The 27855-nt window shown below is 39.3% G+C and overlaps 1 protein-coding gene across 3 annotated transcripts in view; it reads right to left on the reverse strand.

The window, feature by feature from the left end:
* rb1cc1 (RB1-inducible coiled-coil 1) overlaps positions 1–27855 on the reverse strand; it is a 181044-nt gene that overhangs the window by 73189 nt on the left and 80000 nt on the right. For all 3 annotated transcript variants that reach the window (XM_063063561.1, XM_063063551.1, XM_063063544.1), the window contains exons 11-14: positions 27181–27245; positions 23150–23253; positions 12387–12513; positions 7703–9597 (exon numbers count right to left, since the gene is read on the reverse strand). In XM_063063561.1, coding sequence (XP_062919631.1) covers positions 7703–9597; positions 12387–12513; positions 23150–23253; positions 27181–27245 — 2191 coding nt within the window. The remainder of the gene's footprint in view (positions 1–7702; positions 9598–12386; positions 12514–23149; positions 23254–27180; positions 27246–27855) is intronic.

Below are 27855 nucleotides of genomic sequence, written 5' to 3' on the forward strand. Positions count from 1 at the left end.
TCTTTCATCATATGAAAGTCCTGCCATCCCAGGAATCAATCTGGTGAACCTTCTTTGTACTCCCTCTATGGCAAGGATGTCTTTCCTCAGATTAGGGGACCAAAATTGCACACAATACTCCAGGTGTGGTCTCACCAAGGCCTTGTAAAAATGCAGTAGTACGTCCCTGCTCCTGTACTCAAATCCTCTTGCTATGAATGCCAGCATACCATTCGCCTTTTTCACCAGCTGCTGTACCTGCATGCCCACTTTCAATGACTGGTGTATTATGACACCCAGGTCTCGTTGCACCTCCCCTTTTCCTAATCGGCCACCATTCAGATAATAATCTGTTTTCCTATTTTTGCCACCAAAGTGGATAACCTCACATTTATCCACATTAAATTGCATCTGCCATGAATTTGCCCACTCACCTAACCTATCCAAGTCACCCTGCATCCTCTTAGCATCCTCACAGCTAACACTGCCGCCCAGCTTCGTGTCATCCGCAAACTTGGAGATGCTGCATTTAATTCCCTTATCTAAGTCATTAATATATATTGTAAACAACTGGGGTCCCAGCACTGAGCCTTGCGGTACCCCACTAGTCACTGCCTGCCATTCTGAAAAGGTCCTGTTTATTCCCACTCTTTGCTTCCTGTAATAAATATAGAATTAGCATAGATAGATACTCAATGGTCAGTGCCTTCATAGTGGACATGTTTCTCAGTTGTCTGTCTCTCCCTGTAATCTAATGCACACCCGCGTCTATGATGATGGTACTATAACTGTCTTACACTTTTCCCCCATATGAAACCAAAGCCCCAGATTGCCTTAGTGTACTGATATGAAATTATCTGTATGAATGGTACGTAAAACAAAGATTTTCATTGTATACCAGTGCATGCAACCATAATACACTAAAATTTACCAACCATAGAAATGAAAATGCCCAGGAAAATTATCTTTCTGGGGCACAAATCTGTGCTTTCTCAAGGTCAGAGTAAAAATCCCCTTTGGCCTCATCCAGTACTTCCAGAATTGGGGCATATGCACCAGTGACAATTACACACAGATTCCACTTTAAACTGACAGAGTAATGAGATATTTACTTATCCATAGGGGAAAAACAACTAATATACCATTTTTGATGAAAAACCCCAAAATAGTGTGTCCTTTCAGAAAATTGATATTGTATCAGTATGCACCAAGCAGAAGAAGAGAGGATAGCAAGAGCATGTGGGGCATGTTAATGTACTAGAGCATTTTGAGACTATGAAAGAAAGTGCTGGATCTTTTAAAAGAGCATCACAGTCGATTCTCCTGGGGCCTGACGGGATACATGTATGGTTATTGAAAGAGGCAAGAGAAAAAATTGTTGAGGCATTGAAGATCTTTGTATCCATACTAGTAATGGGTGAGGTCTCAGAGTGGAGAGTAGCAAATGTTGTTCTTTTGTTCAGAAAAGGAAAGAGATAATTCAGGAAATAAAAAGGCCAGTGAGGTTCACATCAGTGGTAAGGAACTACTGGAGATCCTCACCAGCGCTGCTCGATGAACAGAGTTATTCCAGCAGATTGTGTTGCTCCAAATCCTAGCCTCTTGTGTCTCCATTGTAAAACCTCCGCCTGATTAGGAAGTTAGCAAGGTTTTGTACTGCGACACTCACCATCTTACCGCAGCAAATACTTAAATAATCTTTCCAATATACTAGCTGAATCTTTCCAGATAAAGATTTCTTGTGAGTGGACTTAAGGATAGTACAAAACTGAACGTTAATAACTTGGATTCACTTAATGCAGCTCCAGACAAAATAAATCATGGTTTTCCAAAGGGAGTTAGATACACTCATTAAAAAAGGATAGTGGAAAAAGGAGTGGACTAGTTAAGTTACTTATAGAACTGACATGGATTTGAATATAGAATAGTACAGCGCAGTACAGGCCCTTCAGCCCACAAAGTTGTGCCGACCCTTAAACCTTGCCTCTCATAAATTCCTCCATATACCTGTCCAGTAGTCTCTTAAATTTCAGAAGTGTATCTGCCTCCACCACTGACTCGGGCAGTGCATTCCACACAACAACCACTCTCTGAGTATAAAACCTTCCTCTATTTCCTCCTTGAACTTCCCACCCCTTACCTTAAAGCCACATCCTCTTGTATTGAGCAGCGGTGCCCTGGGGAAGAGGCAATGGCTGTCCACTCTATCTATTCCTCTTAATATCTTGCATACCTCTATCATGTCTCCTCTCATCCTCCTTCTCCCCAAAGAGTAAAGCCCTAGCTCCCTTAATCTCTGATCATAATCCATACTCTCTAAACCAGGCAGCATCCTGGTAAATCTCCTCTGTACCATTTCCAATGCTTCCACATCCTTCCTATAGTGAGGCGACCAGAACTGGACACAGTACTCCAAGTGTGGCCTAACCAGAGTTTTATAGAGCTGCATCATTACATCGCGACTCTTAAACTCTATCCCTCGACTTATGAAAGCTAACACCCCATAAGCTTTCTTAACTACCCTATCTACCTGTGAGGCAACTTTCAGGGATCTGTGGACATGTACCCCAGATCCCTCTGCTCCTCCACACTACCAAGTATCCTGCCATTTACTTTGTACTCTGCCTTGGAGTTTGTCCTTCCAAAAGGTACTACCTCACACTTCTCCGGGGTGAACTCCAACTGCCATTTCTCAGCCCACTTCTGCATCCTATCAATGTCTCTCTGCAATCTGCGACAATTCTCTACACTATCTACAACACCACCAACCTTTGTGTTGTCTGCCAACTTGTCAACCCACCCTTCTACCCCCACATCCAGGTCTTTAATAAAAATCACGAAAAGTAGAGGCCCCAGAACAGATCCCTGTGGGACACCACTAGTCACAGGCCTCCAATCCGAAAGTACTCCCTCCACTATGACCCCCTGTTTTCTGCAGGCAAGCCAATTCTGAATCCACCTGGCCAAACTTCCCTGGATCCCATGCCTTCTGACTTTCTGAATAAGCCTACCATGTGGAACCTTGTCAAATGCCTTACTAAAATCCATACAGATCACATCCACTGCACTACCCTCATCTATATGCCTGGTTACCTCCTCAAAGAACTCTATCAGGCTTGTTAGACACGATCTGCCCTTCACAAAGCCATGCTGACTGTCCCTGATCAGACCATGATTCTCTAAATGCCCATAGATTCTATCTCTAAGAATCTTTTCCAACAACTTTCCCACCACAGACACAAGGCTCACTGGTCTATAATTACCCAGACTATCGCTACTACCTTTTTTGAACAAGGGAACAACATTCGCCTCCCTCCAATCCTCCAGTACCATTCCCGTGGACAACGAGGACATAAAGGTCCTAGCCAGAGGCTCAGCAATCTCTTCCCTCGCCTCGTGGAGCAGCCTGGGGAATATTCCGTTAGATCCCGGGGATTTATCCATCCTAATGTATTTTAACAACTGCAACACCTCCTCTCCCTTAATATCAACATGCTCCAGAACATCAACCTCACTCATACTGTCCTCACCATCATCAAGTTCCTTCTCATTGGTGAATACCGAAGAGAAGTATTCATTGAAGACCTCGCTCACTTCCACAGCCTCCAGGCACATCTTCCCATCTTTAACTCTAATCAGTCCTACCTTCACTCCTGTCATCCTTTTGTTCTTCACATAATTGAAGAATGCCTTTTGAGGTTTTCCGTTACACTACTCGCCAAGGCCTTCTCATGCCCCTTTCTTGCTCTCCTCAGCCCCTTCTTAAGCTCCTTTCTTGCTACCCTATATTCCTCAATAGACCCATCTGATCCATGTTTCCTAAACTTCATGTATGCTGCCTTCTTCCACCTGACTAGATTTTCCACCTCACGTCACCCATGGTTCCTTCACCCTACCATTCTTTATCTTCCTCACCGGGACAAATTTATCCCTAAACATCGACCACATATCCTTAGTACATTTCCCTGCATGGCTGAATGGTCTTGCATTAGTACCATTCTATGACTAGTACTAATGTAAATGGTACTAGTAGATTCACCATTAACATTGCACACAAATAGCTAACACCAAATAATTGTTCTCTTTTCCCATCTTCTACTTATTATTCTCCAAGTTTTTACATTCTTCTTTTTCATCTACTTTCCTACTTTATCTATTGTACTTCATATTGTTGAAAAAAAAACCTTTCCCTATGTCTTGACCTTTTTTTTCTTAAAAAAAAGAACCAGAATATGTTTGTTCCAAATTTCAAGACCAGAATAAGAGCATGGAACATCAAAATCCACATGATATTTAAAGACAAGGTATAGTTTTCACAGTAAACCTCTCAGGCTGCAGCTTGCACTTTGACTTTTCAAATTGAAGGAGGTAAACTGATCAGACCACTCCCATGGTTTGAACCACTTCCATGGGTTGCAGAATGTTTAAAGAGAGTTGAAAATGGATCAAAGGCCAGTGGCAGGGGCCCAATGAATGCAGATAACCAATAGAAAAGGAGCCAACAGACCTTAGACAAGTCGGCCCTGGGGAGGAGATTAGAAATGAAGAACACTGGAAAGGTCCTGCTTCTGTTTAGATACCTTAACAGAAGGTCTGATCACAACCTGGTGCATCTAAAACCCTACTACGTGCCTCTGGTGAAGAGTAAGCCTGCAACCTCGAGGACAGTAAGGAAATGGTCAGAGAAGGCTTATGAGGCGCTCCAGGGTTGTTTTGAGGTGACAGACTGGCAGGCACTCTGTGAGCCACATGGAGAGGATATTGATGGGCTCACAGAGTGCATCATTGATTACATCAACTTCTGTGTGGACTGCAGTGTTCCGACAAGAACTGTCCTTTGTTATTCAAATAACAAGCCATGGGTAACAAAAGACATTAAGGACATCCTGAACGCTAAAGAGAGGGCGTTTAGAGATGGAAATAGGGAGGAGCTGAGGGCAATACAGAGGGACCTGAAAGCCAGGATCAGGGAGGCTAAAGACAGGTACAAGAGGAAGCTTGAGTGGAAACTCCACCAGAACAACATGAGAGGGGTCTGGAGTGGGATGAGGACAATCACTGGGTTCTGGCAAACTAGCAACAGAGGAGCTGAAGGCAGTGTGGACAGGGCCAACAAACTTAACCTGTTCTTTAACAGATTTGACATTGTGGCCCCTGCACAACCCCCACATGAGTCATCTGTTGTCGGCCCCCAACCAACACATATTCTACTCTCCCCTCCCACCCCTCCTCACAGTCCCCCACCCTGCTCTCATGACTATACCCCTTCCCCACACGAAACCACCACGGTGGGCTTCACAGCTGAACAGGTGAGAAGACAGCTGAAACGTCTCAACCCAAGCAAGGCTGCAGGACCGGATGGTGTCAGTACCAGGGTGCTCAAAGCCTGTGCCCCTCAGCTATGTGGAGTACTTTGCCATGTATTCAACTTGAGCCTGAGGCTCCAGAGGGTTCCTGTGATGTGGAAGACGTCCTGCCTTGTCCCTGTGCCAAAGACGCCACGCCCCAGTGGCCTCAATGACTACAGACCGGTGGCATTGACCTCCCACATCATGAAGACCCTGGACAGACTTGTTGTGGAGCTGCTCCGGCCTATGGTCAGGCCACACTTAGGTCCCCTCCAGTTCGCCTACCAGCCCCGACTAAGAGTTGAGGATGCCATCGTCTACCTGCTGAACCATGTCTACGCCCACCTGGACAAGCCAGCGAGCACTGTGAGGGTCATGTTTTTTGACTTCTCTAGTGCGTTCAACACCATCCGCCCTGCTCTGCTGGGGGAGAAGCTGACAGCGATGCAGGTGGATGCTTTCCTGGTATCATGGATTCTTGATTACCTGACTGACAGACCACAGTACGTGTGCTTGCAACACTGTGTGTCCGACAGAGTGATCAGCAGCACTGGGGTTCCACAGGGGACTGTCTTGTCTCCCTTTCTCTTCACCTTTTACACCTCGGACTTCAATTACTGCATAGAGTCTTCTCATCTTCAAAAGTTTTCTGATGACTCTGCCATAGTTGGATGCAAACATTTACAACTCCTCCCTTGGAGGGTCAGACACCCTGAACCAAAAGGCTGGTCCTGGACTTATTTCCTGGCATAATTTACATATTACTATTTAACTATTTATGGTTTTATTACTATTTAATTATTTATGGTGCAACTGTAACGAAAACCAATTCCCCCCCAGGATCAAAGTATGACTATGACTAAATCCACCCATACTTACAAAATGCAAAGGTAAAATATACACAAAATATCATCTTATGATTCTGTTAAAGGTTAATCATAGCAACACAATGCGGGAGGAACCCAGCAGGCCAAGCAGCGACTATGGAAAAGTGTAAACAATCGACATTCTGGGCTGAGACCCTACATCAAGTCTTACATCATAGCTTAGTTGCACTCACAATTACAGTTAGTTAGCTATCACTGGAACTTATAAGATCTCTACTGGGACACATGAAAAGCAAACCTCAGATACAGATGTCAGTGAAAAACAAAGCTGAGATATAGCACTATTACTAGAATTCTAAAAAGACAAAAATGCTTTGATCATAGATTAATCTATAAACAGGATGAACATTCAGATACAAGATCAAGGCAAAAACAAAAGGGTTCAAACTGCTGTAATATGACACAACAATTTACTTATGCATTACGAGAAATAGATAACTACCATTGTTGGATGATTGGAGAGAAATATCCAATTAATTCAAGCGACACCAGCAATTCTGCCTTTGTATGTAAAGATCTATTACAAATTGTTTTACTCTTAACCTACAATATTCTACACAAAGAACTGTAAATTTATTAACACAGTATAGCCCAATAGTTATTGAAACAGTATCTGGCATGCTTGCCTTCATTTGTCAGAGCAAGAGTTGGGATATCACATTGATGAGACTGAATTGAGCATTATGTGCAATTCAAGTTGCCTAACTATAGGGAGGATGGCATTATGCTGATAAAGATACAGGAAAAAAATTGTAAGGGTGAAACTGTGACTAGAAGGCTTAAGTTGCAAGGAGAGATTGAATAAGGTTGATGTTCTCCCCTGGAGCTTAAGAGACTGAGTGGTATATAAAACTATGAGAGGCATAGAAGAGGTTTATTTCCCCAAAGGTAGGGAAGAATAAAACTAATGGGCATGTATAGGCTGACAGGAGAAAGATTTAAAGGGGAATTAAGGGGTAAATTTTTCCAGAGGGTGGTGAGTACATGGAATGAACAGCTAGAGGCAGGTACAGTGACAATATTCAGTAACATTTTGACAGGTACATATACATGAATATAAAAGTTCAATAGAGAATCAGGCCAAATGTAGGCAGAAGAGATTAGCTCAGGTAGGTAACTTGTTAAACATGGATAAGTTGGACCAAAGAGTCTATTTTTGCACTGTATAAAAATGACTGATCAGACAACATTCACATCCATTTGCAAGTCAAAAATAAACACAGGAATGCTGTTGCTTTAGTGAAATACTGAGGAAATGCAGAAATATCAGAGGTGCTCTCAATTGGACATTCTATCAAGGACCCATTTTCTCAGGCAAAGGTAGGCCAGGAATAAATACTGGACAAAACATGAAAGAAATGAACATGAAAGATGCTCGGCATTATTTAATACATAATCTGTTATCTAGAAGAAAGACACGGGACACAAATTTTAAGATATTTGATACTTCTAACAATGAATGTGAAGATATCAGCAATGTTTGCATACCTCTCAGCTCTACGTTGCCCAAGTTGACTTTCAATTACTTGCTTTTCTTGCTCAAGTGCTTGTATTTTTTTCTCACAATCCTCATGTATTTTATTCCTATCCTCTTCTTTCCCCTCCAGGCTTAATGTGTTCAGCAACTGTTCTTTCTCCTCCTGAAGATCACGAATAGTAGCTTCATATTTTGTTTCAATTTCAAAGACAAGTCTCTCTTTTTCAGAAACCATTTCCTCTTTTTGCATATCCATAGTTTTCAAACATTGTTTTAACTTGCTACTGAGCTCTTCAACCTGTCCCTTTAGCACTACTTCTGTATCAACCGCCTGTTGTCTCATTGCATCCAGTCTGCTTAGTTCAGCTTTGAGGGAGGTCATTTCCTTTTCATGCCTATCCATTATTTCAGAAATGCACTGTTTTCTCTCTATGGCCATTTGTGTTCTTTGCTCTATAAGTTCCATATCATGTTCTTGCCTTTGAAGCTGCATTTGTTGTTTCAAGTCTGTTATCTCTTTGCTGTACTTCTCAGTTTCTTTCATTACCTCGCATTTTATAATCTCTTCTTGTTGGACTTGGTTCTCTTTTAAAAGTTCTTTTAATTCCTCAGTTTCAGCTTCCCTCAAAGCCAATTCAACTTCTTGCTTACACCTCAAGTCAGAAAGTTCAGATACTTTAAATTTACATTCACTGAGTTCTTGCTCTTGCTCCTGGAGCTTTAGGGTAAGGGACTGCTCCACATTTTCTAATCTTGCTTTATTTTCCCTCTGGGCTTCATTTTGCTGATTACAGTGATCAGTTGTCAGCTTTTCTATCTCTTGTTGATGTCTAGTTTGGCAATCTTTCATCTCTTTCAAATGTCTTTGTTCAAGATTCTGAAGTTCTTCCCTTAACTGTGCCAATTTCTGATCCGCCTGTATTTTAAGTGTGTTTAATTCTTCCAATAAGCTCCCTTGTGAGTGATTGAGTTCTTGGATTTGAATCTCCTGTTTCTTCCTCTCTTCCATTAGATTCTGAATTTCTTTTTCTTTACTAATTTGTAAACATACAAAGGTTTCATTTTTAGTTCGTGTCACAGCAATTTCATCATCCTTCTCTTTTATACTATCTTCAAGTTCAAGTATTTCCTTTTTCAACTTCTCCACAATTTGCTGAGTTGTCTCAGCCTCAACATTCCACTTGTTCAATTTGTCTTCATAATCCTTACTTAAAGCCTCTAATTTTTTCTGATAGTTTTCTTCTGCTTCTGCTTCAACTCTGCATTTGACAGTTTTGATTATGCTTCTTAATTCTTCACCAACACTTTTCATGGAACTATTAAAATCACATTGCTCCTTCTGGACAAGTGCTCTGAAATGGTTAAGATCTTTCCTAATGCTTGTAAAATGTGACTGGGACATTTCAGTGATAAATCTGTATCTTTCTATATGCACTTTTAAATTTGCAACTTCATTCGAGCCTTCCTTTTCACCCAGAGTTGTATCCTGCATGCGTCTATTATCAATAGCATTAATAACAGAAGAATAAAGAGATTCAAGCATCATTTCTGGACTTTGTGGATCACTGTTTAAATTTGGTGATGACAAATTCTCTTCGATCACAAACTCATTCACAGCTGAAACAAAGTCGGATTCTGGACTTTCTGCCAATGAATCCATATCTACAGAACCTTGTTTGAGAACCTGTTCCAAACCTGGATGAGGAATCGTTTCAAAATCAAAGGTATGGGCATCAATGCTATCAGGAGATAACTCTTCTAATGAGGCAGGAACATTTGCTGATGGACATATTGGACCCTGAAGGCTAAGAGTGGGTCTGACTCTAGGAGAGGTAGTTTTAGTTTCGGTTGTGCTTTCAAGCCTGTGTCCTGTTGGTGTTGCTAACGTTGGCTGATCAAGCGAAGCCTGTAAGATTAAACAATGATATTAAACAAAATCATCTACAAAGAATCAAATTGAATAACTTGGTACTTGTATGCCAAAACTTAAGCAAAGTAACTGGAAATTTAGTTGTGTATTTTATAAGTCACTCAATTAATCCTTTTACCCCTGAACTGTCAGAATGACCAATATAAAAAAACACTTCACAAACAACTGATACTAAAATAGCAACATTTCAGTTCAAACCAATGCTATGATGAAAGTGACAAGATACATGTTTCCCAAGGTTGAGTCCAAATGAGAAATAGCAATTAATTCAAGTGAAATAATTCCAAATAACTATATACATTTTTGAACCCAGGGTTATACTCAAACTACCCTACAATAACAATTCACTTGCCTGCAAAGAAAAAAAAAATGGGTTAAGCTTATTTTCAGGTATAATGATATAGGAAATTGGTAGAGTAACTACTCAAAGTATCTCAAAATCATCACTGGACTCACTAAAGACCAATAATCTATTAATCTTGGTTTTCAATATTCCAAACATCTCTTTATTCTGAGGCTGCCCCCTCAGACCTTAAGCTCTAAGATGACCAGAAGATGCCAAACATTACATCATTTAAGATGCAGTATGGCTTGTCACCTATAGGTGAGAGGGGTCAAATCCAGTAGTGGGTCAGTTTTTGGAAACAGTAAATCACGGTCAAAAAAAAAATGCCACTTGGAGAAACTTGACAATAAATGAAAGCCAGCAATGGGTAATTTTTTCAGCGAGCAGAAAAGATCAGGTAATTGAGATAGAAGCTAGGCTGCTGGTCATGTAGCTAATATTAAGAGCAAATTCAATAGAGATGCATACAATCCATTTAAGTTTATATAATTTAGCTACGGGCTTTCCCCATCAGAAGATTGTTCAGATTTGGAGTGATAGGAAAAAGGAAACATGTAGCATGCAAGGAATCTTGTTTTAAATGCAAGATATGGTTAGGATTAAGGACTTGCTGTCTGCAGGGATAATTGAAACAATCAGGACTTTGAAAAAGGGATTGTGGCTGGCACTCTCAAGTTAAAATAGCATGGATCATTACAAGGAAAGAGCGAGGAAATGGGAATGACTGGAAGCAGCCAATATCAACTCAGTGGGCTGATTGGCCTTGTAGTGTACCATAATATTTCTATGAAACACTCTGGCTGCATTAAGTAATTATCTATTAATGTTGTTCTTTTATGTAGATTTTCGGTCAATACAGTAGCATCTAGGAGATCTACTGCCTAACTACTTTAGTGATCAAAGTTCATTTTTAACCTCGGGTGCAGTACATGCGGAGTTTGATTGTTCTCCTTATGACAGTGTGGGTTTCCTTCCAGTGCTTCAGTTTCCTCCCACATCCCAGAGACACTGGTTGGTAGATTAATTGGCTACTGCAAAAGTGCCCCTAGAACTTGAGTCTGTTGAGGGGGATCTGGATAATAAATAGGATCAATGTATGAGTAGTATATGCATGCATTATCTATATTAGCAATTTATTTTATTTGAGGCAACACACAAAATGCTGGAAAAACTCAGCAGGTCAGGCAGCATCTATGGAGAAGAGCACAGTCAACATTTCAGGCCGAGACAGCATGAAACAGGTCCTTCCGGTCCAACAACCCACCTATTTAACATTAGCCTAATCACAGCACAATTAACAATGATCAATTAACCTACTAACCAGTGCACATCTTTGGTCTGTGGGAGGAATCTGTAAACCCAGAAGAAACACAAGCAATTCACAGAGAGAACATAGAAACTCTTTACAGACGGCGCCGGAATTGAACTCCACACTGTGGAATGCCCCAAGCACTAGTGTTACACTAACCACTACACTACTGTGGGTGATCTGGTTGATAATGTAGCATACTGGATCAGCAAATTTGCAGATGACACCAAGACTGGGTGCATTGTGGACAGTAAGAAGGCTACCAAAGTTTACAGCAGGATTTGGACCAGCTCGGATAATGGGCTGTAAAATGGCAGATGGAATTTAATGCAGACAAGTGTGATGTGTTGCACTTTGGGAGGTCAAACCAGGACTTGCATAGGGAGCAGTAGGGCACTGAGGAGTGCAGCACAGAGGGATTTGGGAATACAAATCCATAATTCCTTGATTGGGTCATAAAGAGAGGTTTTGGCACATTGGCCTTCATAAAATCAAAGAATTAAGCACAGGAGTTGGGATGTTCTGTTGAAATTCCGAAAGGCATGGAGAGGCCTCATTTGGAGTATTGTGTGCAGTTTTGGTCACCCTCCTACAGGAAAGATGCAGACAAGGTTGAAAGAGTGCAGTATGGAACAAGCTGCCAACAGAAGTGGCAGATATGGGTTCAATTTAATATTTCAGAGAAATTTGGATAGGTACATGGATAGGTTATGGTCTGGGTGCAGGTCAATGGGTCTTGGCAACAATACTGTCATTTCAAATTCTTGGCTAACAACAAAGAAAGAAGGTAGCATAATTGCACAGGTATGCTGCCTCAGGGTTCCAACAACCAAGGTCCATTCCTGAATTAGTTTTTGTTTCTATGGCGTTTGCACATTTTCCCTGATACTATATAGGTTTCTCCAGTTTTCTCTTTCATCCCAAAGATGTGAGTCTTGATAAGTTAACTGGCCACTCCAAATTGCCCTTCATGTGTTGTGTGACAATGGGAACAATTAGTGCACAGGGTACTTGATGGCTAGTTTGGACTTGGTGGGCCAACTCGCCTTGTTTCCATTCTATATATTTTTTAGTATTAATAAGCCCTACAAACTAAAGTGCAGTATTTACCTTTTGCTCAGTGAGCAAGTCTGTAATTGTTTGGGACATCTCATCCAAACTCTGGGCTGTTTTGACCAAGTTACGTAGAATTTGAATATGTTGATGTAATGGCTCAAAGTCACAAATGGTAGGAACCCTTTAAGGAAAAAGAACCAGAAACAAAAATTAACTTAAACCAAAATTATTTTTCATATATTTAAATCAAAATAATCAGAAAAACCAAATTCTCTAAAACAATTTTTTGTATTTTTATTTAACAAATTAAATTCTTGACTATAGGGTTAACCCTTTGCCAACCCTGCTAAAAGACAGCATTTTTGTGAAAGCAACCGGGAAATAATGAAAACCACATCAGAAAATGCAAAAATGCTCATTAAAAAAAGCTTCACCAGGCCTACTAACACATCAGCATTTTTCATGAAACCTACATGATGGTTCTCCAAAGTCAACTACTTTACAGAAAAAAAGATGAACCTCCTTTCTACAGGAGAAAAGACAATTAAGAGTGAGGAATTAATCAACCTACTTTCTTAAAATACTTCTAATAACAGGTGACAAGGGGAGCAAAAACAAAATGAGTTGCCAGGCAGCTCACCTTTTAACTGATACGTGGTTGTTGAACTAAACTGATATGAATTGAAGTTTTGTAACTTTTCTGTTTAAACATTACTCACCTTTAAAAGCAGTTGCCACTTCAGGGACCAAGATATCCTCAACATACCATGGTTAAGGTCAGCATAATGGCAATGGAAAAATAAAAACAAAACTCTAAGACCTTCAGCCAGAACTGCACAACAATATTAGAGATGCAAAATGTGTCCCCCTGTGGTCATTTTAGAATTTTCAATCAGAGAGGCTAACAAAACAGAAATCTCATCCCCAATTGGCAGCGAAATTTGACAACAATTAAGCAAATGTTAGCGGTTCAGAATGACTAGTTGGAAGTTTAATCCAATTACATTTTGCAAGAGTATTAAGTGTACAAAACTGGAGGCACAAAAATATAAAGCTCTGACATATAAAACAATAAAGGCAGAAAATTCGGTATGTGGTTAACTTCATTTGAAGAATGAGAATTACGGCACCTCAAGGCGAGTAAATCTACCTTTCTTCATTTGTTATCCTCCACATACCACGAAGATCTTTGCAAAATGCTTTTGGTAGAAAAAAAACTTTGTATAATGATCAGTAGTTAGTGAAATGGATCATATACATTGTCTGAATTTAAAGATATTTAAGACACATCATCTCTTCTAAATATAGAAATGCCTTAATATGGCCATTGCTTGCAATTGTTAAAATATTTTATGGTTTGTGCATGCTTGGGGTAAATTGCATGTACAAACTATAAAACATTTTAACAATGTTTTGATCTTCAAATTGGGATTTTGCTCAACAAGTCCCTGATTTGCTGCATCAAATATACTATCTTTCATTCCAAGGCTAAAGGCATCCTTCAGCATTTGAACTAGTATGAAGAAAGTGGTATCACTTCAGAGGATGAATAAAGAAGATACATTTCAAAAACTATTTCTGACCAAACACAAAAAAAGAGCCAATTACAAAAAAAATCTTGCAGTCAAAGGTAACTTTGATGCATGGAAATGGTAACGGTTCCAATTTTGAATCAACTTTACTCTGAGCCAACATTCAGCAGTAAAACACCGAAGGCACTATCTTTCCCCTTAAAAGTATTATGTCCGTTGGCCATAGAAAACATTTTAAATCACAATACTGTAAACCACAATTAACAGATTGTACTGCAGAATATTTGTAGAATATGAAGGGAAAGTTGGTTGGTTCTGGCTGAAAAAAAAACATTTGTCCCCATTATGCTGATTTTAACTGTGGTATGTGGAGGATAGTATAAGATGTAACAATTCTGTATCACAAAATATTATTTGTAAGTGTTAAGCACTTTATACCTACCTTTTTCTCTTGTTTAAATATATCCCATTAGAAATGATTAAAGTCATGGAACACTGATCTAGATTTACCAATGTAGTGCTATTCTATCATTCATATGGAGACAGCTTAGGACTACTTGCAATTCCAATTTTAATTAACTCCTGTAGCCTTTCCTTTCAACATGTCTAACCATCTTTAGGTGAGTTCCAAGATACCCACTAATCAATTTTGATCTTAAAAGAACAAACAAGAAATAAACAGTTATCTAACATAACTGAATATGGCTTTCTATTGATTTGACATTGCCCTTACCGCAAAGATTCAAGGTAAAAGATGTACAGCAATGAACATCTCAAATGTCACTACTGACAACAATTGCCTGAGTAATTGCATGATGATAGCATGAATAACGGTCTCATGAACAAATCTAGTCAGTGTAAGGCAATCGTTGCTGTTACAGAAATTATTTGTGAGATTAGTCATTAATCTATAATTTCAGTTAGTATCTTCTGGGTGAAAGGCTTATTCAACACCCTACTTCTATACCTGAAACAGAAATGTTAACCAATGCAAAAGTATTAAGCATGCATATTAGAATCACATCCATGATCTTTTTAACGTGGTCCCAAGTCTACCTGTAAGGATCACCCTTCTGAAATGTGTCAACAACCTACCTGCTTTATTTTCATGGTTTAGATGAATTAATATTGAACTTGCTGTAAAAACCTTATCTTTACAAGTTTTGCAGATGAAGTTGGATGAGATAATTCCAGTCTTTAAGGAAACCACATCCCTAGGGCACGTAACCTGAAGTTACAAGAGTGCTTCCTTAATGCCTAGAGAAATTGTGGGTGGGTATTTGTCTCATCAGGATTTCAGGAGAACTTGGAGTATACTCCACATTTCGGTATTAACTATTCACATCAGTCCTCACATTTTCACTGCATTGGTTAAATGCATCAACTCCAGCTATCAACATAATTTAGTTACAAAATTTCAAGACAATCAGAAGTAGATAGCCTGATAACCTAGTGCACCGAAGGCAAAGGTCCATTAAAGATAATGTATAAATCTACAGCTTCCAAAATAGTTAAGTTTCAGAGAAAAAAAATTGGCAGAGCATTTTAAACCAGAGCTAATGTTGACAATAGATGAAAACTAAATGCTCATGCCAAAAGACTTGACCAAATATTCTAGCTAAGAAAATATTCCAGTACTGAAGGAGTGCTACACTATCACAGATCTGCAAATGAACATCACTTAGTTGAACTACAAACAGCAATTCTTGTAAGGGGCTGGCTTTCAAAATCCTCAAAAAAAAAGCAAAAGCATGCTTGCAGTTTCTTGCCAAGTACAATAGTTACCAGATTTAAAATGTGATACATAGAATAGTACAGTACAGATCTTTCAACCCATGATATTGGGCTAAACAATGTAGATCCTCACTACCCCAAGTCTACCAGTCAATGCTCAGGGTATGCAGTTTCTGCCAGCAGGTCCAAGTACAGTTTTTCATTGGGAGACTGGCTCCCAGAACATCAGCAAGGAACAGGACAGTTTGCAATCTACCCAACACTAGTGGTTGGCTATAATAACACTGAACATTGATCAACCCCACAGCCAGCTGTTATAATTTACTGTTTAAAATTTCAGTCAGCTGTCAATTTACCTTTATGAAAATGTTTCAATTATTGAAAGCACAAACTTTTTAAAAAATGTATTGATACAGCATGGTAACAGGCCCTTTTAGCCCAATGAGTGTGTTGCTCAATTAGACCCATGTGAGCAATTAACCTACTAACTCATGCATCTTTGGAACCTCTGAGACAACTAAAACATTCAAGCTAACTTAGTTAAATCAAATAAAAGCATCATCTCTTCCTTCTAAACCAATGCTCATTACACTTGTGTCAGGCAACCTGAATCAGGTTCAGTGAGTGGATTTCCCACCGAGACAGTTAAAAAATATTGAAAACTACATCATCCTTTTCGATGACGAAAAGGAATGCAGAAGTCCCACGCACTGATCAATCCCAGGAATTGCCTACTAATGGGCATAACTAGTGTGACGGGGTCCTGAATTACCCCTATGAACTGTGCTTTTGAAAAGAGAGAGAGAGTTATTTAACACCGACATTTTGTTTTTAAGGAAGAGAGAGACGACAACTAACTTTTGGACTGTCACTTTAAGGCATGAGGAGGAACTGGGAGTTACTTTTGGATTTCTGCTGAGTTGGAGAGAGAGGGCACCAAGCAGCTCATAAGTCGCTATGGTGACCGAGAGTAGTGTTACTTGATGGACAATCAATGTTATAGTTTCTCTGGAGTATGTTTATACTTTCTCCAAGGACATTTGCCTGCTTGTACATTTCTTACACAGACAAAGGAAGGAGGAGTTATTTGAATGACAGTTGATACCCAGTACAGTGAGATAAATAAGAGGTCAGATGATAGACCTCAGGCACATGTTTTTGGGTACTGAATGAGCTTTGTTGTGCCCACAGAAAAAGTGGGTTTTTGGAGGATCGATTGGGCGGATCGATCAGTGGGTCTTGCAGCGAGAAAAGGGATTGGCCGGTGGGGAGTTGTCCATGTGTCCACCCTTGCCTGGGTCGATGATTCCACCACAGAAAAAAGGTCCCCTTTGTTGTGGTCACAGTCAGTGACCTTTTAAAGGATTTCGGAGGACAACGAGAAGATCGACGGCGTCAGCTCACCTGAAGACTCAAATCTCTCCCTCTCATTCTCCATCACTACTCAACACCACGAACTGAACTTTACTCATTGTCTTATTTACCCCTCGACTTAAAGAAGCTTGATTTTCATATATTTCCGCACTTGCATGTAATTATTGCTAACCTGTTTTATATATCTGATTTTATATTACTATATTGCATAGTTACTAATAAATATTATTAGTTAATAGCAATACTGTACTCCAAAGTGTTTTCCATCTCTGCTGGTTCTTTAACCCGTCACGGGGTACGTGACACTAGTAACAGATGTGTCACTGAAATTTCAAAAAATTATAGACCACCGTGAGCTTGGAGCTCATTCTGTAACTCAAAGTAAAGCTATATTAAAATTAAGGGAACTATTCTCCATGTTCAATGATTTCTCCAAACAGCTGAAAAGATGGTTATTTAGTATCTAGTTCAATCCCAAGTAGCGGAGGAGAAATAAGAACATTATCAATTTGATTAGGCAAAATTATGGACCATTAAAATAAAGATCAGGTGCAATCAATTATCCATTTGTCTTTAAAGTTCTGTACAAGTAAGACAATAATAAGACAAAGATAGGTAGAGGAGCAGGTAATGTTGAGGAAACAGGGAGCCTGCATAGATATTTAGATAGTTTAGGGGAATAGGCAAAGAAGTGGCAAATGAAATACAATGTTGGAAAGTGTATGGCCATGCACTTTGGTGGAAGAAATAAACGGGCAGACTACTACTTAGATAGGGAGAAAATTCAAAATGCAGAGATGCAAAGGGACTTGGGAGTCCGCGTGCAGAATTCCCTAGAAGTTAACCTCCAGGTTGAGTCAGTGCTGCAGAAGGTGAATGCAATATTGACATTCAATTCCAGCGGTATACAAGAGTTGGGATGTGATGTTGAGGCTTTTATAAGGCACTTGTGAGACCACACTTGGAGTATTGTGCGCAGTTTTGGGCTCATTATTTTAGAAAGGATATACTGACATTGGAGAGGGTTCAGAGAGAAGAGTCACGAGAATGATTCCAGGAATGAAAGGGCTACCATGAGGAATGTCTGGCAGCTCTTGGGCTGTATTCCCTGGAGTTCAGGAGAATAAGGGGGGATCCCATAGAAACATTCCGAATGTTAAAAGGCCAGAACAGATTAGATATGGCAAAGTTATTTCTCATGGTAGGGGAGTCTAGGACAAGCGGGCAGAACTTCAGGATTGAAGGACGTCCATTTAGAACAGAGATGTGGAGAAAATACTTTAGTCAGATGGTGGTAAATCTGTGGAAATTGTTGCCACGAGCGGCTATGGAGGCCAAGTCATTGGGTACATTTAAGGCAGAGATAGATAGGTTCTTGATTAGCCAGAGCATCAAAGGGTATGGGAAGAAGGCAGGGGAGTGGGTATGACCAGGAGAATTAAATCAGCCCATAATTGAATGGCGGAACAGACTCGATGAGCCAAATGGCCCACTTCTGCTCCTGTATCTTACGGCTTTATAGCCTTATAAAACATAGGAGCAGAATTAGGCCATTCGGCCCATCGAGTCTGCACCTCTATTCCATTATGGCCGATTTATTACCCCTCAACCCATTCTTCTGCCTTCTCCCCTTTATGTTTAACACCCTTACTAATTAAGAACCTATCAACCTCTGATTTAAATATACCCAATGACTTGGCCATATACGACAACGTATTCCACAGCTTCACCACAGTCTGGCTATAGAAATTCCTCCCCATCTCTGTTTGAAAGGGATGTCGTTCTATTCAGAGGCTGTGCCTTCTGGTCCTAGAATCCCCCACTATAGGAAACATTCTCTTCATGTCCACTCTATCTAGGTCTTTCAATATTCAATAGAGCATAAGAAATAAGATGGATGATCTTGTTGCACTATTACAGATTGTAAGATATGATGCTGTGGCCATCACCGAATTATGGCTGAAGGATGATTGGAGTTGGGAGCTGAACATCCAAGGTTACATGTTATATCAGAGGGTTAGGAAGGTAGGCAGAATGTGGTGTGGCTCTGCTGGTAAAGAATGGTATCAAATCAGCAGAAAGATATGACATAGGATTGGAAGAGGTTGAATTCTTATGGGTTGAGTTAAGAAACTGCGAGGCCAAAAGAACCCTGATGGCAGTTATATATAGGCCTCCCAACAGTAGCTGGGATGTGGACCATGGATTACAACAGGAAACAGAAAAGGTGTGTCAAAAGGGCAATGTTATGATAGTCATGGGAGATTTTAACATGCAGATCAATTGGAAAAATCAGATTGGGAATGGATCGCAAGAAAGTGAGCTTGATGAATGCCCATGAGATGACTTTTCAGAGCAGTTTGTCATTGAGCCTACTTGGGGATCCACTATACTGGATTGGGTGTTATGTAATGAACCTGAGGCAATTAGGGAGCACAAGGTAAAAGAATCCTTAAGAACCAGTGATCACAATATGATTTGAGTTCAACTTGAAATATGATAGAGAGAAAGTAAAGTCTGATGTAGCAGTATTTCAGTGGAGTAAAGGAAATTACAGTGGTATGAGAGAGGAGTTGGCTGAAGTAAATTGGAAGGAGATGCTGACAGGGATGACAGCAAAGCAGCAATGGTGGGAGTTTCTGGGAAAAATGAGGAAAGTGCAAGACAGATATATTCCAAAAATGAAGAAATACTCAAATGGGAAAATAGTACAACCATGGCTGATGAGGGAAGTCAACACAAATGGAAGAGCAAAAGAGACAACATAGAAGAAAGCAAAAATTAGCAGGAAGATAGAGGATTGGAAAGATTTTAAAAACCTACAGAGAGCAACTAAAAGAATTATTAAAAGGGGAAAGATGAAATATGAAAGCAAGCTAGCAAACAATATCAAAGTGGATAGTAAAAGTTTTTTCACTTCTGTCAAAAATAACAGATGAGACTTGATATAGGATCACTACAAAATGAGGCTAGGGAATGATAATGGGGACAAGGAGATGGCAGATGAACTAAATGAGTATTTTGCATCAGTCTTCACTGTGCCAGATGTTATACTGTAAGTACAGTTACTATTAGAAGGAAGAAGGTGCTCAAAAAGCTGACAGACCTAAGGGTACACAAGTCACCCAGACAAGATGAACTACACTCTAGATTTCTGAAAGAAGTAGTGGTAGAGATTGTGGTGACATTAGCAACGATCTTTCAAAAGTCATTGGACTCACATGTGGTGTCAGAGGACTGGAAAATTGCAAATGTCATTCCACTCTTTAAGAAAGGAGGAAGGCAGCAGAAAGGAAATTATAGACCAGTTAGCCTGACCTCTGTGGTTGGGAAGATGTTGGAGTCTATTGGTAAAATGAGATTATGGAGTACTTGGTGACCCAGGACAAGCCAGGACAAAGTCAGCATGGTTTCCTTAAGGGGAAATCTTGCCAGACAAACCTGTTGGAATTCTTTGAGGAGATTACAAGTAGAATAGATAAAGGGAATACAGATAGAGCAGATGTTGTATATTCAGAGTTTCAGAAGACCTTTGACAAGGTGCTACATATGAGGCTGCTTAAGATCCCATAGTATTACAGGAAAGTTACTAACATGGTTAGAGTATTGGCTGATTGGTAGGAGGCAGCAAGTGGGAATAAAAAGGTCCTTGTGTGGTAGACTGCCAGCAACTAGAGGTGTTTCACAGGGGTCGGTGTTGGAACCACTTCTCTTTATACAGTATATCAATGATTTAAATGATGGAATACATGGCTTTGTTGCAAAGTTTGCAGATGATATAAAGATTGGTGGAGGGGCAGGTAGTGTTGAGGAAACGGGTAGGCTGCAGGACATAGATTAGGAGAATGGACAAGAAAGTGGTAAATGAAATACAATGTTGGAAAATACATGGTCACGCACTTTGGTAGTAGAAATAAATGTGCAGGCTATTTTCTAAACAGGGAGAAAATCCAACAATCTGAAATGTAAAGGGACTTGGGAGCCTTTGTGCAGAACACCCTAAAAATTAACTTGCAGATTGAGTCGGTGGTAAGGAAGGCAAATACAATGCTATCTTTCCTTTTGAGAGGTCCTGAATACAAGAGCAGAGAGGTGATGCTTGGTGTTTATAATGCAATGGTGAAGCCTCACATTGAGTATTATGAGCAGTTTGGGTTCCTCATCCAAGAAAAGATGTGCTTGTATTGGACAGGGTCCAGAAGCAGTTCACAAGGATGATTCTGGGAATGAAAGGGTTATCATACAAGGAACGTTTAATGGCTCTGGGTCTGTACTCACTGGAAGTTAGAAGAATGATGGAGGATCTCATTGAAACTTTTCGAATTTTGAAAGGCCTGGACAGTAGATGTGGAAAGGATGTTTCTCATGGTGGGGGAGTCTAGGACAAGAGGGCACAAGCCTCAGGATAGAAGACTGTAGTGAAAAGATGTAGCGAAAAGATGCAGCAAAATTTCTTTAGCCAGAGGATGATGAATTCTTGTTATTTTTACCACAGGCAGCTGTAGAGGCCAGGTTGTTAGGTGTATTTAACGCAGAGATTGATAGGTTCTTGATTGGACACGACATCAAAGGTTATGGGGTGAAGGCTGGGGAATGGAGTTCCGGAGGGGAAAAATACAGATCAGCCATGATCAAATGATGGAGCAGACTCGATGAGCCCAACAGCTTAATTCTGCTCCTATGTCTTATGGAAATGATGATTCCACTACAGCAGAATCCAGAACAAAAGGGAGATGCTTTATTACATCAATCACACAAAAGCAATCATATAGAAGTCAGGTGTTGGCTTTCCTACAATTTTTACTATAATTACAGTATATTCTTTTAATAAATTTAATGCCAAGTCATTTAACAGTTTGTATGTTAACTAAATCTCTCCGATAAAATACCATCTCAAAGCACTGCAAATTGTAGCCCTCTGGAAATAATGAATGCATACAAAGGACAGCACATCGCCATTAAGAATAATGGCTTACTAAATTCACATACACTAGATTCATTCTTAAAACATTTGTTTTTTCCTTTCATCTGTTAGATTTATCATGCTCTATGGTTTGTTCACATATTGCAACTTTTTGTAGAAAATTGTTTCACATTCTAATAAACCTTTGCATGAAACCTTCTGCCTTTTTCCATGCAGCAGCAGTCTTAAAGTTAAAAGATGTAATCGAAGGTGCTCTGGCCTAGAAGTTATTGGCAAGGAGATGGTAGAAAGCTTAAGTGCCAGTTAAACAAAACCAGTTTACCCAGCAAAGGAAGGAAATGTTCTCAGACTTAACATTCTCAATGATTTTAGTTTTGCAAGAGAAAGATGTCCTTTAAAAAAATACAATCTATTTTCAAATTGAGCAGAGTGATTACTGAACGAGAAGTATTGGTTAAAATATGAATGCCTAAGAATAAATACTACTACTGAAGTTGCAACATAATTCTTATCCCAAAACTAATATATTTAATACTCTTCAAAATTATGCTATATGCAATAATATAATCATTTCATAACTGTCTATATCCAAATAAATTGCAACACAAGCAAAACATTCCTTTCATCCTGGTTAGCAGAGTGCTGGGGTGGGGGGGGGGGTATGTTGGCACATCTAAAAAAATAGCACAATACTGCCTTAGTGCTAGACTGAAAATAGTCAGAATTGAGAATTCGGATACTATTACGCTCAAATGTGAAGTTTTCTGCCCCATTGGAAAAATTACTACTACAACAATTTTCCTTTAATAAAGTGGCATTTAAATTTGTCTACACACAAAACATACATTCAACAGTCAGCCTAAAGAATAAATAATTTTATAAAAATGTACTCATGGCTCAGGATACTTAAGAGGCCTGTCATATTCAGCAGGTAATGTTTCTGAGCTTTTTCATCATGGAATAGAAGTCACAGTTCAATCAAATCAGAAAGGACCGCATTCTTCAACGTCTTCAGTTACAAAACAATTTTTACTAAAAAGGAAATTTCTATTTCTGTCACACTTTAAAGATAATCTGAACTCATTCAAGTACCTTGAATGCTATAAAAGTATAAAACTGGTGCATATAATCAGAGTATTTATATGAAAGTAATATTTTGTTTCTAAGGTTTTATACAAAGGGTCAACACGAGGTCTTCATCTTTGGATTGTATTGTCTTGCATCAAGCTCGAAACACTCAATGTGCAAGTTACCTGAGAAATGGCTGAACTTCTGAAGGGCAACAGGACTGCAGAAACTGCAAATCAGTCAAGGATACATCAGGAAGCTCAAAGTCAAACATACGAGGCTTGTGAGTCTGCAACAGTTAAAGTTAATAACTTAAATTAGTAATTTAACGCTGTTAATACTTCATGAGCTAACTATGATGGCTTCTTACATGTGGAGTTTTTTTTAAGTGGAAGAAATGGGAGTATCTTAAATGTGTTAGAATTGCTGTAATTTTTATAAATAACACTTTTTGGAAGAGAAATAACGTAATTTCTAAAGTAACAAAAGACAAAAAGTCAAGCTACTGTCATATAGCAAAATTTAAAGACTTTTGTTAAGTGTAGATCTGCTAGAGAAGAGACCTCATATTTTGTCTTAACAATCTTTGGCAAGCCCCCTGCAGTTGAAGAGATAACTAGCCTCCAATAACACTGATAATCAGAGATTGGCCCTCATGGTCTGCAAGATAGAAAGCTTTTAGACCGCGAGATAAAGGAGAAGAATTATGCCATTTAGCCCATCAAGTCTGCTCCACCAATTCATCATGGCTGTTCCATTTGGCCCCTCAGCCCCAATCTCCTACCTTCTCCCCATACCCTTTCTCTCCCTGACTAATCAACCTTAACTATACCCGATACTTGGCCTTCACAGGCACCTGTGGTAACGAATTCCAGATTCACCACTCTCTATCTAAGGAAATTCCTCATCTCCGTTCTAAAAGGACGCCCCTCTCTTTGGAGGCTGTGTTCTCTGGTCTTAGACTCTCCCACCCCAGGAAACATCCTCTCCACATCCACTCTTTCGAGGCCTTTCAACATTAGATAGGTTTTAATGAAGTTACTCCTCATTCTTCTGAATTCTAGTGAATAGAGGCCCAGAGCCATCAAACGCTCCTCATATGACAAACCTTTTAATCCTGGAATCATTTTCGTTAACATCCTTTGAACTCACTCACGTCTGCACATTGTTTCTTAAATAAGGGGCCCAAAATCTCTCAAAACAGTCCAAGTGAGGCCTCACCTGTGCTTTATAAAGCCTCAACATTACATCTTTGCTTTAATATTCTAGTCCTCTCAAAATGAATATCAACATCATATTTGCCTTCCTCAACACCAACTCAACCTGCAAATGAACCATAGTGAATCCTGCACGAGGACTCCCAAGTTCCTTTGCACCTCAGATTTTTTCATTTTCTCGCTACTTAGAAAATAGTATACCCTTTTATTTCTCCTACCAAAGTGTATGACCATATACTTTATGACACTGTATTCCTTCTGCCACTTCTTTGCCCATTCTCCTAATCTATCCACGTCCTTCTGTAGCCTCTCTACTTCCTCTAAATTACCTGCCCCTCCACCTATTTTTGTATTGTCTGCAAACTTAGCCAAAAAGCATCAATTCTGTCATCCAAGTCATTGACATATAATGTAAAAAGCAGTCCCAACAGAGACCCCTGTGGAACATCACTAGTTACTGGCAGCCAACCAGAAAAGGTTCTCTTTATTCTGAGTCTTTGCTTCCTGCCAAACAGCCAATGCTCTATCATGCTAGTATCTTTCCTGTAATACCATGGGCTCTAACTTGGTAAGCAGCCATATGTGTGGTACCTTGTCAAAGGCCTTCTGAAAATCCAAATGCATAACATCTAATAATTCCCCTTTAACTTTTCTGCTTATTATTTCTTCAAAGCATTCCAACAGATTTGTTTCTCTTAAGGAAACCCCAAAACCACAACCTTAACAACAGACTCCAACATCTTTCCAAACAATGAAGTCAGACTAACTGGCGTGTAATTTATTTTCTTCGACCTCTATCCCTTCTTGTGACATGTGCAATTTTCCATCCTCCCAGAACCACACCAGAATCAATTGCTTCTTGAAAGATCATTACTAATTCCTGCACAATCTCTTCAGCCACCTTTTTCAGAACCCCATGACGTATACAATCTGGTGCAGGTGACTTGCCTACCTTCAGACCAATTTCCCAAGAACCTTCTCCCTAGTAATGGCAACTTCACACACTTCAGTCTGCTGACACACTTGAACTTCTGGCATACTGCTAGTATCTCCCACAGTGAAGACTGATAAAAAATACTTCTTCAGTTTGTCTGCCATGTCCATGAACCCCATTACTGCCTCTCCAGCATCATTTTCCAGGGGTTCGATATCCACTCTCACCTCTCTTTTACACTATATCTGAAGGAACTTTTGGTATCCTCTAATATTATTGGTCAATTTACCTTTGTATTGCATCTTTTTCTTCTTTATGACTTTTTCTAAGTTGAAGTGTATACCTCAGATAAGGATTATATGGAGATTTGCGACAAATATGACTATATGATGTATGTACAGTATCTGAAATACATCTTATGGAAATATTTGTTTGTTGAACTTCAATAAAACATAAATTACAAGAAACAAATAAAAGCTTCACAATCCTCTAACTTCTCCCTAATTTTTGCTCTATTATAGGCCCTCTCTTTGGCTTTTATTTTGGCTTTGACATCTCTTTTCAGCCAGAGTGGTGTCATCCTGCCTTTAGCAAACTTCTTCCTCATTGAAATGTATATATGCTGCACCTTCTGAACTGCTCCCAGCAATCCCAGCCATTGCTGCTCTGCTATCATCCCTGCCTGTGTGTTTCACTGGCCCCCCCCCCCCCACCGCCACCGTCAATTTTGGCCAGCTCCTCTCATGTCTTTAATTTCCTTTACTCCATTGTAATACAGATACACATCTGACTTTACCTTTGCCTTCTCAAATTGGAGGGTGAATTCAAAAATATTATGATCTCTTGCCCCAAAGGGTTTTTTTTTTAACCTTAAGCTGTCTAATCAATTCTGGTTCATTGCACAATGCCCAATCCAGAATAGCTGATCCCCTAGTGGGCTCAATCATGAGCTGCTCCTTAAAAGTCATCTCATAGGCATTCTCGAAATTACCGCTCTTGGGATACAGCACCAACCTGATTTTCCCAACCTACCTGCATATTGAAATCCCCTAAGACTATTGTAACATTGCCCTTTTGGCACGCATTTTTTATCTCCCATTGTAATTTGTAGACCACATCCTTACTACTGTTTGGAAGTTTGTATTTAACTCCCCTTGTTTCACACTTGCAGTTCCTTAGCTCTATTCACAACAACTGAGAACCTTCTGACCCCATGTTATTTGCTTCTAATGATTTGATTTCATTTTTTACCAACAGAGTTATGCCTCCCCCTCTGCCTTCCTGCCTGTCCTTTCAATACAATGTGCATCCTTGGACATTAAGCTCCCAGCTATAATCTTTCTTCAGCCATAATTCAGTGATGCCCACAACATCATACATGCCAATCTAACTGTGCTACAAGTTAATTTCCCTTATTCCGGATATTTCTTCCTTTGTAACAGAGAAGGCAGAGTTGTCTTGGTGAATTAAGTGTTATTTGCTCACAGCACATACAAGGATGATTCTGCAATTGAGACCAGTACCAGCACTTATAGATATTGTTATAAATGTTCAATTTCAGAACAATTTAATAGTCAAAAATTATACTTCAGCAACGCACCCAAAATGCTGAGTACCTCATGTCTATATTTTAGTAACAGTAGCTTAGAAAGGAAATACCATCCAAGGGGGGCATATTCTTAGCATAATTAACACTACCAGAGAATAGTAGAGCTGAGAATGTAGAGTCTTATTTAATTTAAAAGAAAAATAAAAAAGGTAATAATTTTCATAGATTCCATGATAAACAAAGAAAATGCTTCTCCAAATTGCTGATTAGTTCAAATACTCATTTAGGATCTACATAACCCATTGGGAATTCATTAAAACCTCTATAACCAAATATAAAAAGCTCAACCTGCTAGTTGAGGAAAAAAATTCTGAAATAGTCTTAAATTATGACATTAAAAGCGAGTACTTAAATGATTATGATTTAAATATGTAAATCATAAAAATCACTGAAAGGAGGCAGTGATATTATAATAAATGTAATATTTTAATTATTCAAATAAAATTTTATACATACACAAAATGATGATGGTGGCCAAGAGTCAAGTCCCTTAAACAAGCGATTTCTAAGAAACGATCTTCCTGCAGAGAAAAGCCTCAGTATAAATATACAGTTTACAGATAATAACTTTCAAAGAGGCACAGTTTATATAAAAGGAAACAAACATAGGCCAAGTTGCACTCAATAGTAAAACAATTCATGGTGCTTCATTGAAACATTATCAAGCACAAGTTAAATTTGTGATTAAGAAAGATGACAAAAGATTAAAAAAAAGAGTACCCGAAAAGAAGAATGAAGCATAGAGAAGCAGAGGTGTAAAAAAAAAAGGGGGGGTACATCATATCATTCTATTATATCAGTGCTTTTGTAGTTGAAGAATCCATTAACATCAATCAAGTAGGATGTTCAGAGCCACAAGTAAAATATATGCCAATACCTTAAAAATTATATATCATAAAGAAGTGAAACCTACAAAGTGTGAGGGTAAAGAAAAAGCCAAGAATGAAGTCAGTGGCTAGAGAATAAAGTTTGCCAATTGGACTGAGTATAATGATTCCATCTTTTCCAAGTGCAACGTAAATTTATTATCAAACTACATATACGTCACCATATACAACCCAGAGATTTGTTTTCTTGCGAACATACTCTTTACTTTACTTTATACTTTATTGTCGCCAAACAATTCGTACT

This window comes from Mobula hypostoma, chromosome 1 (genome assembly GCF_963921235.1).
Source record: "Mobula hypostoma chromosome 1, sMobHyp1.1, whole genome shotgun sequence".
NCBI classification, from domain to species: Eukaryota; Metazoa; Chordata; class Chondrichthyes; order Myliobatiformes; family Myliobatidae; genus Mobula; species Mobula hypostoma.